The sequence below is a fragment of the Dacryopinax primogenitus genome (genome assembly GCF_000292625.1).
Source record: "Dacryopinax primogenitus strain DJM-731 SS1 chromosome Unknown DACRYscaffold_6, whole genome shotgun sequence".
Classification (NCBI taxonomy): domain Eukaryota; kingdom Fungi; phylum Basidiomycota; class Dacrymycetes; order Dacrymycetales; family Dacrymycetaceae; genus Dacryopinax; species Dacryopinax primogenitus.
Window position 1 is genome coordinate 926,251 of NW_024467203.1, and position 13,141 is coordinate 939,391.

Consider the following 13,141-nt stretch of genomic DNA (forward strand, 5'->3'; position numbering starts at 1 on the left):
TTATATATCGATATTATTAGTACGCGAACACGAGGTTTTCGGTTGCGAAGAGCGCGCGGCCCATGATCATGTCTCATCCTAGCTGATGATCAACCACATGACTGTACCAGAAGCAGCATGCCCGCTTCTGCACAATGGGATACCGCCAACCCCCACCAGTTTCGGCGGTCAAAGAGCCGAAGCCGGAACGACCTGCTGAGCAAGTGCCTCCAAGAGAAATGACGGGATAGTTTGCCGATAAGCGGGTACCTTGCCAGACCAGTGTTCCATCAATAGAAACCAAAGCTAACAATCGCCAATTGTGCCGCCTACTGACGGTGACGCACAGCAGCCATGACGGCATACATGAAAGGGCCAAGTGTGAGGCACACACAAGGAACATGATGAAAGGCAAAATGTCCGTAAGCGCCGGCTGTGGTTATCGTATGATGGGGTTGATCGGTCTTTCCATCCGGTTGGCCAAGGCAGGATTGATCTTGTATTCAGTCTCGGCACGCATCGGGACTGTTGGATGGACAATGATCAACGGTGGCATGCCTTTTGTACCATAACACGTCCCTGACTGTGCCTTTGAGTATGTTCTCGGCCACGGCTTGTTCGGCGGGCAGTTTGGAGTCTGCAGGGGAGGACAGCTAGCTTCGTTCGAGAGTTGCTGAAGTCCCGCTGGGTGAAAAACGGCGTTCCGATCAAGTGGACTCCCTCCGAGAGAATGGTACAACAACACTGGTAGAAGATGAATGCCAATTCCGACCATCATGTGAAAGACGGAAGAACTTGAAAGTTGAATCAGGATGTTACCTGGAAACGGTGTCCGCCCCTTCCGAGTTACTTAGCAGGACAACACGTTCTTTGTAAAGGATAAATATAGTACACACCATCTACTGATTGAGATCTTCATTCCCCATTCCATGCTGGTACACCTAAGCACACAATCCCGCCAGCTCTTTCACAAGCACCTGTACGCTCTTCTGCCGTACTCCTATCTCTCCACACCCACCCGGCAAGAGCTTGTCCAACAACACCTCCTGCGCCTGTAAGACCTGCAGCAGCTCTCTGAGTTCTTCCCAGCCCGGGGCGCGGAAGACGAACAGCGCCAGACTGGCCACGAGTCGGTGGACGACTTCCTCGCTGGATGTCTCCCTGCTCAAGGCCTCGATGAGCGCGGAGACGACTTCTATGATCCAGTCTTCCGAGGGAGGACGAGTGTGCTTTTCCAGCGCTTGGCGCACTGCTTGTTGGTGCAAGGCACCAAGGTTGAACGTCACGCTCGCTGTGGCTGTCCTTATACCCGCATCGTCAGACAGGAGCGTACAGACGAGGAAACTGACTAGGTCCTGTTTCTCCCCTTCGGAGGGGAAGACCAAGCGAGCCAAGTCAGGGTAGGCGAACAGGTTCGCACATAGTCTGAGGGTGGTGAGGAGGTAGGGCCGGGGGGTGGAGGCGCCAGAATAATAGGCGAGGGAGAGGAGGGACTTAATCCCTTCTATGTTGCCGGAGAGGGCGTGGGCAACAGGAGAGGAGAGGACCGCGAGGCGCCAGAAATCCGCTAGGGGGAAGAGCTCGCCCTCGGGGAGAAGTGCAGCCAGGTCTACCGTGGCGGCCGACCAGGCCTGTAGGGTACTTCTCAGCTGCGCAGGGGGTAGTTTCGCCTGCGGCTCGAGTAGGAGCAGCACTTGTCGGAAAAGAAACTGGTAGCGCTTTTTGTCCCCCTCCGAAGCGGAGGCGGCGTTCACAAAAGAGAGAAACTTGGATAACGCGCTGTCCAGTTTCGGAATTTGAGAAAAGAGGATCGGGCTGAGTGATATGCCCTGTATTGCTGGCAGATCCTGCCGCGTATGGGGGTGCGCTGCGGGAAACGGTGAGTCAATATCCCTGGATGTGAGGACCGACGCACGAGGATAAAGCTCGCATATCAACAGATCGACTTGGGTCCTAATCTCTCGCACGTTCGCGCCCCTCACTTCTCCCCTCTTCTTCCCTTTCAAAAAGCACATTACGGTCGGGGTAGCGCTCACGCCCCATTCCTGCGCCGCGGCCCGACCTAGCCCAACGTCCAGGTCCACTTTGACGTATGCGAGCCCCTCGGCAGTACGCAACTGCGCGAGCTCAGAGAAGAAGGGATCGATGACCCTGCACGGGGCGCACGTGGCGGGAGCGGTGAAGAGTACTGTGGCGGCTTTGTGGGAATTGAGCAGGGAGCGGAGGGAGGAGGGGTTGGTCGCTAGTTGGAGTGGGGCGGTGAGGGTTGCTGTTTCCGGTACTGGAGGTGGTCGGGATACGAGGGAGGCGAGGGGAGAGGAAGATGGAGATGGAGAGGTGCCAGAAGGGAGGGAAGGTCCGGGAGTGGGAGGCGCAGTCGGAGGACCGCGGAACATGCTATCGATCGTAGGGCGCAGTGCTGCCCCTAAAGGCGTGTTCAAGAAGTCCGCCGGCAAGTCTGTATTTCCTCAGCTCTCTCCCTCCAAGCAGAGTAGGGGTATAACGCAGGGGTACAACGCACCTTTTATGAACCCTGGGATCGACCCTCCCGTAAGGAAACCAACGACGTCGTTCGTAAAAGAATTGCAGTTAAACTCCAGCAAGTGGTATTTGTCAGCCGTATAATGCGAGCTTAGCTCGTCGATGTATTCCTGGAACGTGCCTTCGTCGAGGTGTGTTAGCCCCATGTCGAGGATTTGCAGCGGGCGGCCATGCTGGATGATTTCAGTCAGTTGGTGGCATGGGGAGAGGAGGAAGAGCACACGTGTGACGTGCCGGGAGAGACCACACTTATCCCCTGACCATAGAACACTTCTTTTCCAAAAACGACCACACTCGTGTGCCTTCAAAATGCGCACGATGAAGCACGACACGACACGACTCTGTCAACAGAGGAGAAGAGCAGCAGGGGACAACGCACCAGATACCGTCGATCTGCCGGCCTGTGAGCTGCAGGGATAGGGACCGTGCCATCCCGGACGAGAGGTCGTACACGTAGAGCTCGACTTTGGACATTCTACTCTGTACGCTGTCAGCGGCGGGGATGTAGTGCGGCGAGGACGACGACGACGACGACGACGACGACAGGTGGGAAGGTGGGAAGAGGGAAGGAGGCACGTAAGCGCTAGAATGAGTGGGTGTCGTCAGCGCTTTACACTGAGGTTATCGCCGAGCGTGTAACACCGATCAAGGACGGGCGCTTAAACGGCACGTGATTCACAAGCTTAACCTCCGTCGTCAGTGTGTCTGATTGTATCTCTGCTAGACACGGTTAACATCCGACAAACAAGCTTTCCAGCAGCGTATGTCAGTACCACCAGTACCAGTGTCTATCGTTCAACTCTAGACCCGTCTGAATGATCGACAGTTGCCTCTCCGAGCGCAACGCAATCGGTATCAGTCCTGCCTGACCCAAAGCTCAGGCTGCCAGATGAAGATGCTCGACCTGCATCCCAAATTTGGTCCGAATTGGCCTATCTGTCGTCTGTCATCTGTCGTTCATCCTAACATGTTACTTCACCCGGAACACTCCGTCCATAAGATAAACATAACGGAACTGCGTCTCTCCACGCCGAGTCTGACAGCCTGAGCCAAACAGCCTCTAAGTGTCTACCCCGACACTGGCACAACAGGTTCAATATCATAAGGTTGACACGAGCGCTGACCCGGGGTTCAAGTTCTCAATATCAGGGCTGAGGGCTGCCGATCGTTCCCTCCCAAGGGGGGGTCAAACGCGCACGGGCTTGCTCTGTACGGCCCGGGTGTCAAAACGTTTGCTGAGGACAAAGGGTATGGTCTGCGACCTGACAGGGATGTGCGAGTGCAAGTGCTACTGTGCTCTACGGGGATCATGCCCGCATGCCCGTCTACCACTCTGCTCAGGCTCTTCCAATTCCGAGCGAACATGAGACCACTACTGGGACTTTGTGCGCAGACTGGTACCCTGCCCTCAGCCTCCAAATAGATGCTTTGTTAGTATGTATTTTGGACTCGATACGGCCCGGGCTCACCGGCAGGAGATACTTCGCCTTTCGCCTTTGGGGTCGAATGCGGAAGGACATGAAGGGGTTTATCGTTTCGGAGACTCGGACGCCCCGGCCGACGCGCTCGACTGGGAACGGTTCATCGGTAGCATCTATTACTATTATTATCGCGATGGTCAAAGTTTAGCTATCATCTCCCTGTCGTGTTCGGTCATCACAAGGACACCCCCTCTCACGCCGTCTGGCCATGCGATCACGGTGCTCAGGTCAAGTGGGTATCGTGCCTCTCCAACCTTTCCAGAAAATTCATAATCCACGATCATGGCTTGAACTTTGCCTTCTGAAGAGTCGGCGATAAGGATGTTTGGGGTTCGGAGGTCGCCGTGTACCAGACGGTTGTCTTTGAGGATATTCAATATCTTGTGCAGTTGTGCTCGGACGTCTTCCTGTTGCTGCGAAGAGAAGTTTAGCTCCGCCTCCCATAATGGAGCGCCGGGGACGAAACCCATGACGATCTACCCTCCTGCAATCCACTGCTCCGCAAACACCGGAGGAGCGAACCCAACTCGCGCCAACGTTTCGTGCAAAGACAGCTGTATCTTCGAGTAAACTTGACGACGACCTCGGTCTCTTGCCCATCGGAACCGGTTGCTTTTGCCATATACATTGGCTGCTGGTGACGAGTGTTCTCCAAATGAGAGACATAGCGAATTTCGTAGTCGCCACACCGTCGAGAGTACGGCATGTACGGCAGGACGGAAATCGCATGATTCTCCGCAGGAGGTTCCAATTCAGAGTAATATGTCTGGAGGTCCTCGGCGCATTGTTGAGTGCACCATAGGACGTGACAGAGCCGGTCAATGCGCTGAAAATCATCAGTGTCTAACGTCAGCGAGAGATTGTCTGTAAACTGGTTGACACTGGCCGCAGGTTGGAATACCACCCCGCTGACTTGAAGGAACGGGCCGATCAGCGTGATGAGGAGAACGGGGCAGTTGGATGCTTCGCAAAGTAGGGCGTTCTGTCAGAGCGTAAGCTTTCTGAAAATTAAGCTGGAGCTCAAGAGGTAATCTCACGGTCTCCTGGGCCCATCCCTTCCTCGCAGTCAGCTGGACCTGGAAGGAAGGTTCGGCTGGCCCTGCTCCGACTTCCGACTTATATTCAACGACTAGGATATCCGCGGAGATGTGACCGAACTTGGAGAGGGTCACGCGCGAGTGCCCCTCGGCTCCACTCTCGCTGTGGTGATCCTGGATGTCCTCCAGTTCGCACTTGAGGATCTGTTGCATTCCAGGTTCGAGTCTCTTCCTCCGGTCGTCTTCTTCATCACGGCCGGCATCGATAATTGAAGCTTTCTGCATGAGCAGCTGGACGCATGCAGCAAAGCCGTCCGGGTACTTCTCGGGATCTGAAGTCTGACAAAGCCTGGCAGCGTATCGAGCGAAAGGTTCGCACAGAATCGTGTTTGGTGCGCCTAACATCAATGGTCCACGGCCGTTGTATACGGGAGACTGAAGCTGGATCTCTTGGAACGCCTCTGGGACCGCTCTGGTTGACGGGGATGGTGCTCTGCGAACGCTCTCGACGTATGTGCCCAGATCTGCTTAGAGCGTTGAGTACCATGGATCAGCTGGCCTGCGAATAACAGATCGAGTGTACCGTGAATTGGATTCCGATCCCCCTGGTTGTATTCAGGAGGCGGCGGGGGGACGTTATTATTATGGTCTGGTTGTGCGCGGTAAGTAAACGTACGCGGCCGTTTGACAGTTGCTGACCTTTTGGCTGCAGAAAGAAATGGATTTGATAAGGTTTGCTCTCCCTCGGAACGTTATCTTCAATCTTCATAGTAGGTTTCAACAGCACGCCGCCGCGAAGGAGCATTGCAGCGTATTGTTGGTCAGACTCTTCTACACCTTGTGGGCGAGGTTCCTTGGACCGGTTCAGCAAAAGTGCAGGATGTCAAGAGTATGGCGAATATGCACCGATACAACTCGCCACAACCTCGACATTGGGCGGCGCGTACTTGCCCGGGGTTTGGAGACTGTCCAACACTTGTTGTCTCAAGTCCGTCACCAAGTCGTTGCGATCCACCTCCACGTCCCACTTCTCGTTCAATGGCGCCCAATAGACGCGAACTTTCAAAGTGTTGCTCTTACTTCGTTTCGTCGTCTCGTTCGTCTCGACTTGTTGTTCATCGTGCCGCCGCTTACGGGACTCGGTGCTCATCTTTCGTTTGGTGAACTTGGCCGGGGAGGGGAAAGGGTGAGACGGGAGTTTGTGTGGAGCTGAACAGAGGTATTGTGTGTAACGGTGACAGGTTCGAGTGTATCGGATACGCTCCGTGGATAGAACTTTATAAAGTAGAATAGAGTAGAGTAGAGAGCTAGACTCGATGATAGTATTATAGCAGAGAGTATTGTATGAAGAGTAGGAGTGAAGACACCTATCACCTTGAGCTTGTCATCCTCCACGATTGGTGACGTCAGGCTAGTAAGGTAAAGGAGTGAGTGTCTTAGAGAGGGAGACGAGACCTAACTACATGCTGATTACCTAACCCTCCCTCATCACGTTGTCACGGTCGTCACATTGTGAGTCCGAGCACAGCCTCAGCCTTCCCGGCCTGGACTTGAAGCTGACAACAATTGTATAGTCAGGGCAGCCTAGCAGATTCCCCCCGTGTGGAGATTGCGAGTGCTGATGTGGAGAAATCGGCGTAGATCGGTAGCTTGCTGTCTATTCAGTGGAGTACCCTGTTCTTGCTCATTGTAAAGTCAGTCCGATATAGGGAGATCGATTAGATAGCCTCTCCCTTTTCCAGTTGCACACCTTCCGATCCCTCCCGACGGTCCCCTCCAAAGCGGAGTGTGAATTGATCGGGGATGATAATAATGTCCATGTGTTGGTTGGCTCCCAAGGGAAGAGGCGCCTCATTCAGGGCACCCCTGACTGACGGGTGGGGTCGGGAGTCATCTTCCATTGAGGGAAGTAAGCCAAGAGTGACGAATATATTCTCCGCAGAATGTCCCGCGTCACCCCGGTTATTGATGCATTGTGTCATGTGAATCCCCTCTAAGATTGCGGGTGATACCGGGGTAGAATACGTCAGTGAATGCGGGGTAAGAAACTGTGAAATAGGCTGACATGTCACTAAGCTGCTCATTTTCCCCCAACGACAGGCCCTCTTTTCACTCTGTTGCCTGTTGCGCATATACCCAGCTCTTTATCTCTCTCATGCCTCTCTCACTCCACACCTTTCATCCCATTCCCCGTCCTCATCCTTTCACCATGGTCTCCCTCCTCACCACCACCGCCGTTCCCCGCAGGCTCACCCACACAAAACACCACACAGAGCCAATGTCCGACCCTTCCCTGCCCCCAATGCACAGGTATCAACCCTTCATCCCCTCCCTCCCCCTTCCCTCTCTAGCACACACCATCCCCCTCTACCTGAGCAGCATCAAGCCCCACTGCACACCTTCAGAGTACGCACTCGCCAAATCAGAAGCAGACGACTTCCTCCTCTCCCCTCTCGCGGCACTCCTCCAGTCCAGACTCGAACAACGTAGACAGGACGAAGAGCAAAAGGCGGCCTCCTCGGATGTGCAAGGGGCTATACAGGGCATAGGCGGGAACTGGCTCGCAGACTGGTGGAACGCGCTTGCTTATAACCAGTTTCGCGACCCGGTCGTCCCCTGGGTGAGCTACTATTACGTGCACAAGGATGCAGAGACTAGGGAGAAGCCGGAGAGGAGAGCAGCGCAGTTAGTCAGAGGGGCGATGTTATTCCGCAAACTGGTCGAGGTGCCCAATCTCCCCCTCCCCGTCCCGCCCGCGGTTGCTCACTCGCGCAGTCAGGAACACTCGAACCGGATAAGATGCGTCAAACGCCCCTCGACATGAGCAGCTTTCGCTACCTGTTCAACAGCGCGCGCTACCCGCACCCGGAGGAGGACTATACGAAAAAGTTCGATCCAGGGGAACATGGACACGCGGTGTTCGTGAGGAAGAACAGGTTATTTAAGCTCCAGGCCGAGGGGTTGAGGCTTGACCAGCTGGAGACGTGCGTCCTGTGTCTTGTGTGCGTTCTGTGTATTGGGGTGACTGACCTTGTACAGTGCGATAAGGAAGATCTACGCTCTTGCTACCGAGTCCGCACCCGCACCCTCCGTAGGCTCGCTCACCTCCGCCCCACGCACATTCTGGGCCTCGGCACGCGCGCTCCTCACACAGAACAAGGGGAACGACCGGGTCCTGGAAGAGATCGACAGTGCTGTTGTGGTCGTGGCTCTGGATGAGGAGAGACCGGTTACGAGGGAGGAGATTGGCTGGGGGTGTTGGGCGGGGAAGAAGGGGGGAGGGGGGAGGGGGAGGTGGTTCGATAAACATCAATGTGAGTTTGTTCGGCCTAGGGAGGACTACGTCTTTGTCTCCTATGTCTGTTATACTTCCTGCAACCTTTCGTCGGCATTCCCACTTTCGGCCGTAACGGTCTCCATCCCCCGTCTACCACCTCTCCTCCTTCTTCGCACAGCCCACTAACACCCCACAGTCATCGTATTCGACAACGCCCGCTCCGGTTTCCTAGGAGAACACAGCGCGATGGACGGCACTCCCACACTGCGAATGAACGAATTCATCCTCGCGGCACTCGAAGCCGGGAAACTCGAATCCCCCAAAAAGGACCAGGACGAGGGGAAATCGAACCCGCTCAATCTTGACCCGGAGGAACTGGTGTTCGAAGTGAACGACCAGGTGAAGGAGAAGATCGCGGAGAGTGAGACGATGTTTGATGAGGTTATGGCCAAGCATGAGATGCGGGTGTGTACCTCCCCCCCCGTGTCCGAGGCAGCACTCACCCCCCCCTCCCCAGGTGCTACACTACACCGCGTACGGCTCCGACCTTATCAAATCCTACAAATGCTCCCCCGACGCCTGGGCCCAGCTAGTAATGCAACTCGCGTGGCACCTCTCCTTTTCCCGCCCAGGCGTATGCTACGAGTCCTGCCAGACGCGCAAGTTCAGGCGCGGGAGGACGGAGGTCATCCGTTCTTCTTCGGAAGAAAGTAGGCTCTGGGCGGAGGGGATGCTTGACCCGGACGTGTCGGACGGGGTGCGCAAGGAGATGTTCTTGAAAGCTGTACAGAGGCATTTGGAGTATGCGGGCCAAGCTGCTAATGGCCTGGGAGTGGATAGGCATCTCCTTGGGCTGAGGATGGTCCTCCGCCCCTCTGAGTCCCATCCATTCCTAGACTCTCCACTGATGCAGAAGACGAAAAACTGGGAGATGTCGACTTCCCAGCTCTCCTCTGCATATGTCCAAGGCTGGGGGTACGCCGAAGTTGTGCCAGAGGGGTATGGCTTAGCGTATGCTATACATCCGGATCATTTGAGGTGGACTATCACGTGCCTCAAAGGGGAGGGGGAGGGGGGGAGGGCGGAGAGGATGGCCTGGTATATTGAGGAAGCGGCGGGTAGGGTTAGGCGGATGATGCGGTCTGCGAGAGAGGAGGAGAAGGGGTTGGAGAGGGAGGGGGAGGAGCCTGCGGGCCCGGCGGGGGGGAGGGCGAAGTTGTAGGGGTTTTGGAAATGAGCAATGGGAGGTGTGTACGCTAGGTTACTGCTGAAAGACTGGGCATGCGCCGAAACTGGGAGTCGTTAAGCGCCGACGGCTTGGCACTGTGTGATGGAGAGACGGATCTGGGATCTGGGATCTACTTGCCAATGTACTGTAACTCTTCGAGCGCTCATACTTCTTCCGGTTTAGTTGCTACTTCCCCCGAAGCAAGCTGTTTCATCTCCTCCTCCTTCTGCTTACACAGCTCGAGCAGTCTCTTTCCCGCCTTTTCAAAATCCCCAATCTACACCCTCCGTATGAGCGCCTATCCAACCCAAAATAGACGTATACACACCTCATTCCATATCTGCGCACTACATCTCGTCCACCATCCCCCGTCGTGCACGTACAAGTTCACCATCAGCCCGTGTTCTTCTGAGAGCTGGTCGCATATCCTGAATATCAGGTCTTGGAGTTGGGGGGTGCTGAGCTTGCTGGGGGGGGAGAGGGGGAGGCGGACGTTCGTCTATGGTAGGGAGGGGATTGGATTGGGTCAGCGGCGAGGGAGTATGAAGTGCGTGAAGAAGGGCAGGGGGGGGGGAAGGGACGAACCATGTTAGCCGTCAGCTCCCCCGAGTTGTCCATCACCTCCGTTCCCAAAACCTCTCCGAGCTTCTTACCCCCCTCGAGGGCCAGAGAGTGACAGTACGCTGTTATCCTCTCTTCTTCGCCTAGGCTCTGGCGGTAATCTAGTGCCGGGGCGAGGGAGAGGAACGGCACGTAATCGATCGTCCGGCAATCTGTGCCGTCAGGTTATGCAAGGGGAAGAGCGGGGAAGAGCGGGGAGCAGGGAACAGGGAGCAGGGAACGTACATTCGAATAAGGTTACAAAGCGCCCGCTGCCTGTTGCAGAGGGGACTTCGTCCTGAGGGGAGACGTAGCCTATACTGCTAGGAAGGGTGAACTTGATCAGGTGCTGATTTCGTTTTGGAACGTAGAATACGGCGGAGGCGCGTTTAGAGAAGAGCCATTTATGTCCGTTCTTGTGAGCGTCAGAACAGGACTTCCTAACGAAGGTTGCACGAGGCTGCACGCACGGAGACCCAAAAGTCCGGCTGAGTCTTGTTCAGATCCACGGGAACCTGGCCTAACAGATGCGCCCCGTCCACGACACTCCATACGTCCAGCTCCTTGCATATGGCTACCATCTCTTCCCAGGGCAGGAGCACTCCTGGCTTGCTGGCGATCCCGTGGATGATAGCAACGACTTTCTGTCCGGCATGGCAAGGGATGGAGACCAGTGTGCTGCGGAAGCGTTCTAAAAGGTCTGAGTGCGTAATCGGGTATGTTACTGGGATGGAGACGAGCTCTACGCCAGTTGTACGATCGAGGGTCATGGGAATCGTTCGTTGGACTGCACCGTACGTTGAGGAGACTATTTTCATCAGTCTTGACTCGCCCTAAACAAGTAAAACAACATGCATTGCACTATGACAACTCCGGGCTGCCAATCGATGTTAAAAAGGATCGTGTTAATTCCGTGCGTTGCGTTGGTGATGATAACACATTCATCCACATCAGCGTTCACAACTTGTGCGACTCTCGCACGAACTTCCTGCAGCATCTTGCGGGCAGTGTTTCGGATGAAGAGGTCCGGTTTCTGTTCGACTTGGACAGCCAACTTTTCCGTCGCGCGGAGGACGGGGATAGGCAGAGACCCGTACGAGTCTGGTATTCGGGGTTAGAAGCGCGACTTGTGAAGCTCTAGAAACACACCATGATTCAGGTTGATAAAGCCCGGAGGAAAGCAGAACTGATCAAGCATCCCATGTCCGAACTTTGGCAGGACCTCTTCCTTAGCCTTATTCGTCTCACTGGCAGTATCACCCATGTCGAACAGCCAAAGTCAAGCAGAGTAAACACCAGGAGAGGAGTATCATCAGATCACATCTTGCCACTATTTATGTGACGATGAATAGACCTCCATCTTGAGCATGTGGGGGTTATACGGCTGGCTTGCAATGAATGCAATGGTCGGCGAATTGCAAGTGCCGAACCGAAGCAGTCAACCTTAGAATGCATGCTGTGGAGACATTCTCGCCTCGAGGATAAGCGCCAGCAACAGAACGGGACACAGGAGGCAGGTTGTCATAGTCGACGGTTCGCCAAATCCAGGTGGGCAAGAAGGAGGAAGAGGCATCTTCGGCAGTTCGGCACCCCTGACTATATCGGACATAACAAGGGGCGGTGATAAGCAGATGTCACACACTAGGGTCCCCTAGCTCGTGAGAGTAGGGTTCTTACCCGGGTCGACTCGGGATCAAAACACTGACAGTAGAAAGACTATGGTAACTCCATGGAAACTTGTTACTTTCCTCATTTGTATTTAGATTCCGTGTCATTCTTGCCTAAGAGCTAGGGTCTTGCCAGCGCTCCGCATGGTGAACAACCCCACCTCCGGTGGGGTGTGTCAAGCCAGTATTCCCATGGTTATTTCTGGGCCTTAGAGACCATTGCACAGCACTATGGACCCTCACTATGCGGTGATCTGACCCAAGAGGTGTCCGAAATATTGGTCCAATGGGTGGTGTGCAAGAACTCACTAGGGAAAGAAGGGAGAGAAGGGGAAAGTTGGTAGAAACGTGGGAGTCAAGCCTGAAGCTGAGCTACCAAAAGTCAGTCTGTAATAATTTGGAGGTTGGTCTCCATCTAGTCAAACAGGAGTTTCTGGAAACTACTTATACTAGCTACTCTAGGCTATGCTCTATACTAATCTCATATCCAGATACCTCACCAAGGCAGGCATTGGCATGCCGAATATCCTTGTGGGTCGATCCTGTTGCAGAGGAGACCTGTAGTCATCATGCCAAATACCCAGGTGGTCCTGTTGCCTGTGGAAACCTAATAGTTGTCATGCCAAATATTGGTGGGAGTCAAGACTTGTTGCTGGGGTGCATTGTTCTGCGTAGTGAGGGTCTGTAGTGCTTTGCAATGGTCTCTAAGGCCTGAAAATAGCTGTGGGAATATTGGCCTGACACACCCCACTGGAGGTGGGGTTGTTCAGCAGGCAATGCACCCCAGCAACAAGTCTTGACCCCTCCCGGATATTTGGCATGACAACTACTAGGTTTCCCCAGGCAACAGGACCACCCAGATATTTGGCATGATGACTACAGGTCTCCTCTGCAACAGGATCAACCCACAAGGATATTTGGCATGCCAACACCTGCCTTGGTGAGGTATCTGGATATGAGATTAGTATAGAGCATAGCCTAGAGTAGCTAGTATAAGTAGTTTCCAGAAACTCCTGTATCTAGCTTATTCGGCCCCTTTTCCGTTAGAGTTATATGGATCTGATTATTGGTATACTGGCAGACTGGACTTGACTTGGCGGATTTGACTTGACTTATTGTGACTTGACTAGAAGGACACTGAGCTCCGATTATTGCATACTGACTTCTGATAGCTCAGCTACAGGCTGTTAGGGCAACACAGGCTGACTAAGTCTGCTCACCTAAGAGTGCCAAGAGTCTAAGCAGGCAACAAGGAAGTGGAGTAGACCTGATGACTAAGACCTATCTACAGTATAGGTACCTGTGGATGATCCTAAGAGACCAAGTCTGAA

The 13,141-nt window shown here is 54.3% G+C and overlaps 4 protein-coding genes across 4 annotated transcripts; 1 reads left to right on the forward strand and 3 right to left on the reverse strand.

The window, feature by feature from the left end:
- Positions 1-851: 851 nt before the first annotated feature.
- Positions 852-3,119, reverse strand: DACRYDRAFT_78156 (DUF862-domain-containing protein). Its single transcript, XM_040776316.1, has 5 exons — positions 2,900-3,119; positions 2,744-2,822; positions 2,501-2,693; positions 1,895-2,437; positions 852-1,846 (listed from the first exon to the last, which is right to left on the reverse strand). The coding sequence occupies exons 1-5, from the start codon at positions 2,992-2,994 to the stop codon at positions 921-923; spliced, it is 1,836 nt and encodes a 611-aa protein (XP_040630142.1). The 5' UTR covers positions 2,995-3,119; the 3' UTR covers positions 852-920.
- Positions 3,120-4,117: 998 nt separating this feature from the next.
- DACRYDRAFT_21491 (uncharacterized protein) lies at positions 4,118-6,913 on the reverse strand. The gene is made up of 4 exons (XM_040772419.1): positions 5,945-6,913; positions 5,738-5,891; positions 5,039-5,687; positions 4,118-4,983 (listed from the first exon to the last, which is right to left on the reverse strand). Exons 3-4 carry the CDS (start codon positions 5,441-5,443, stop codon positions 4,429-4,431), a joined length of 960 nt encoding a protein of 319 aa, XP_040630143.1. The 5' UTR covers positions 5,444-5,687; positions 5,738-5,891; positions 5,945-6,913; the 3' UTR covers positions 4,118-4,428.
- Positions 6,914-7,316: 403 nt separating this feature from the next.
- Positions 7,317-9,537, forward strand: DACRYDRAFT_78158 (acyltransferase ChoActase/COT/CPT; the record flags this gene model as incomplete). The annotated part of the gene is made up of 5 exons (XM_040776317.1): positions 7,317-7,763; positions 7,814-8,022; positions 8,078-8,352; positions 8,512-8,780; positions 8,833-9,537. 5 exons carry the CDS (start codon positions 7,317-7,319, stop codon positions 9,535-9,537), a joined length of 1,905 nt encoding a protein of 634 aa, XP_040630144.1.
- A 169-nt stretch (positions 9,538-9,706) lies between these two features.
- Positions 9,707-11,407, reverse strand: DACRYDRAFT_50621 (PLP-dependent transferase; the record flags this gene model as incomplete). The annotated part of the gene is made up of 7 exons (XM_040774998.1): positions 9,707-9,820; positions 9,872-10,042; positions 10,129-10,316; positions 10,390-10,558; positions 10,614-10,970; positions 11,015-11,244; positions 11,293-11,407. 7 exons carry the CDS (start codon positions 11,405-11,407, stop codon positions 9,707-9,709), a joined length of 1,344 nt encoding a protein of 447 aa, XP_040630145.1.
- Between the last annotated feature and the right edge of the window lie 1,734 nt (positions 11,408-13,141).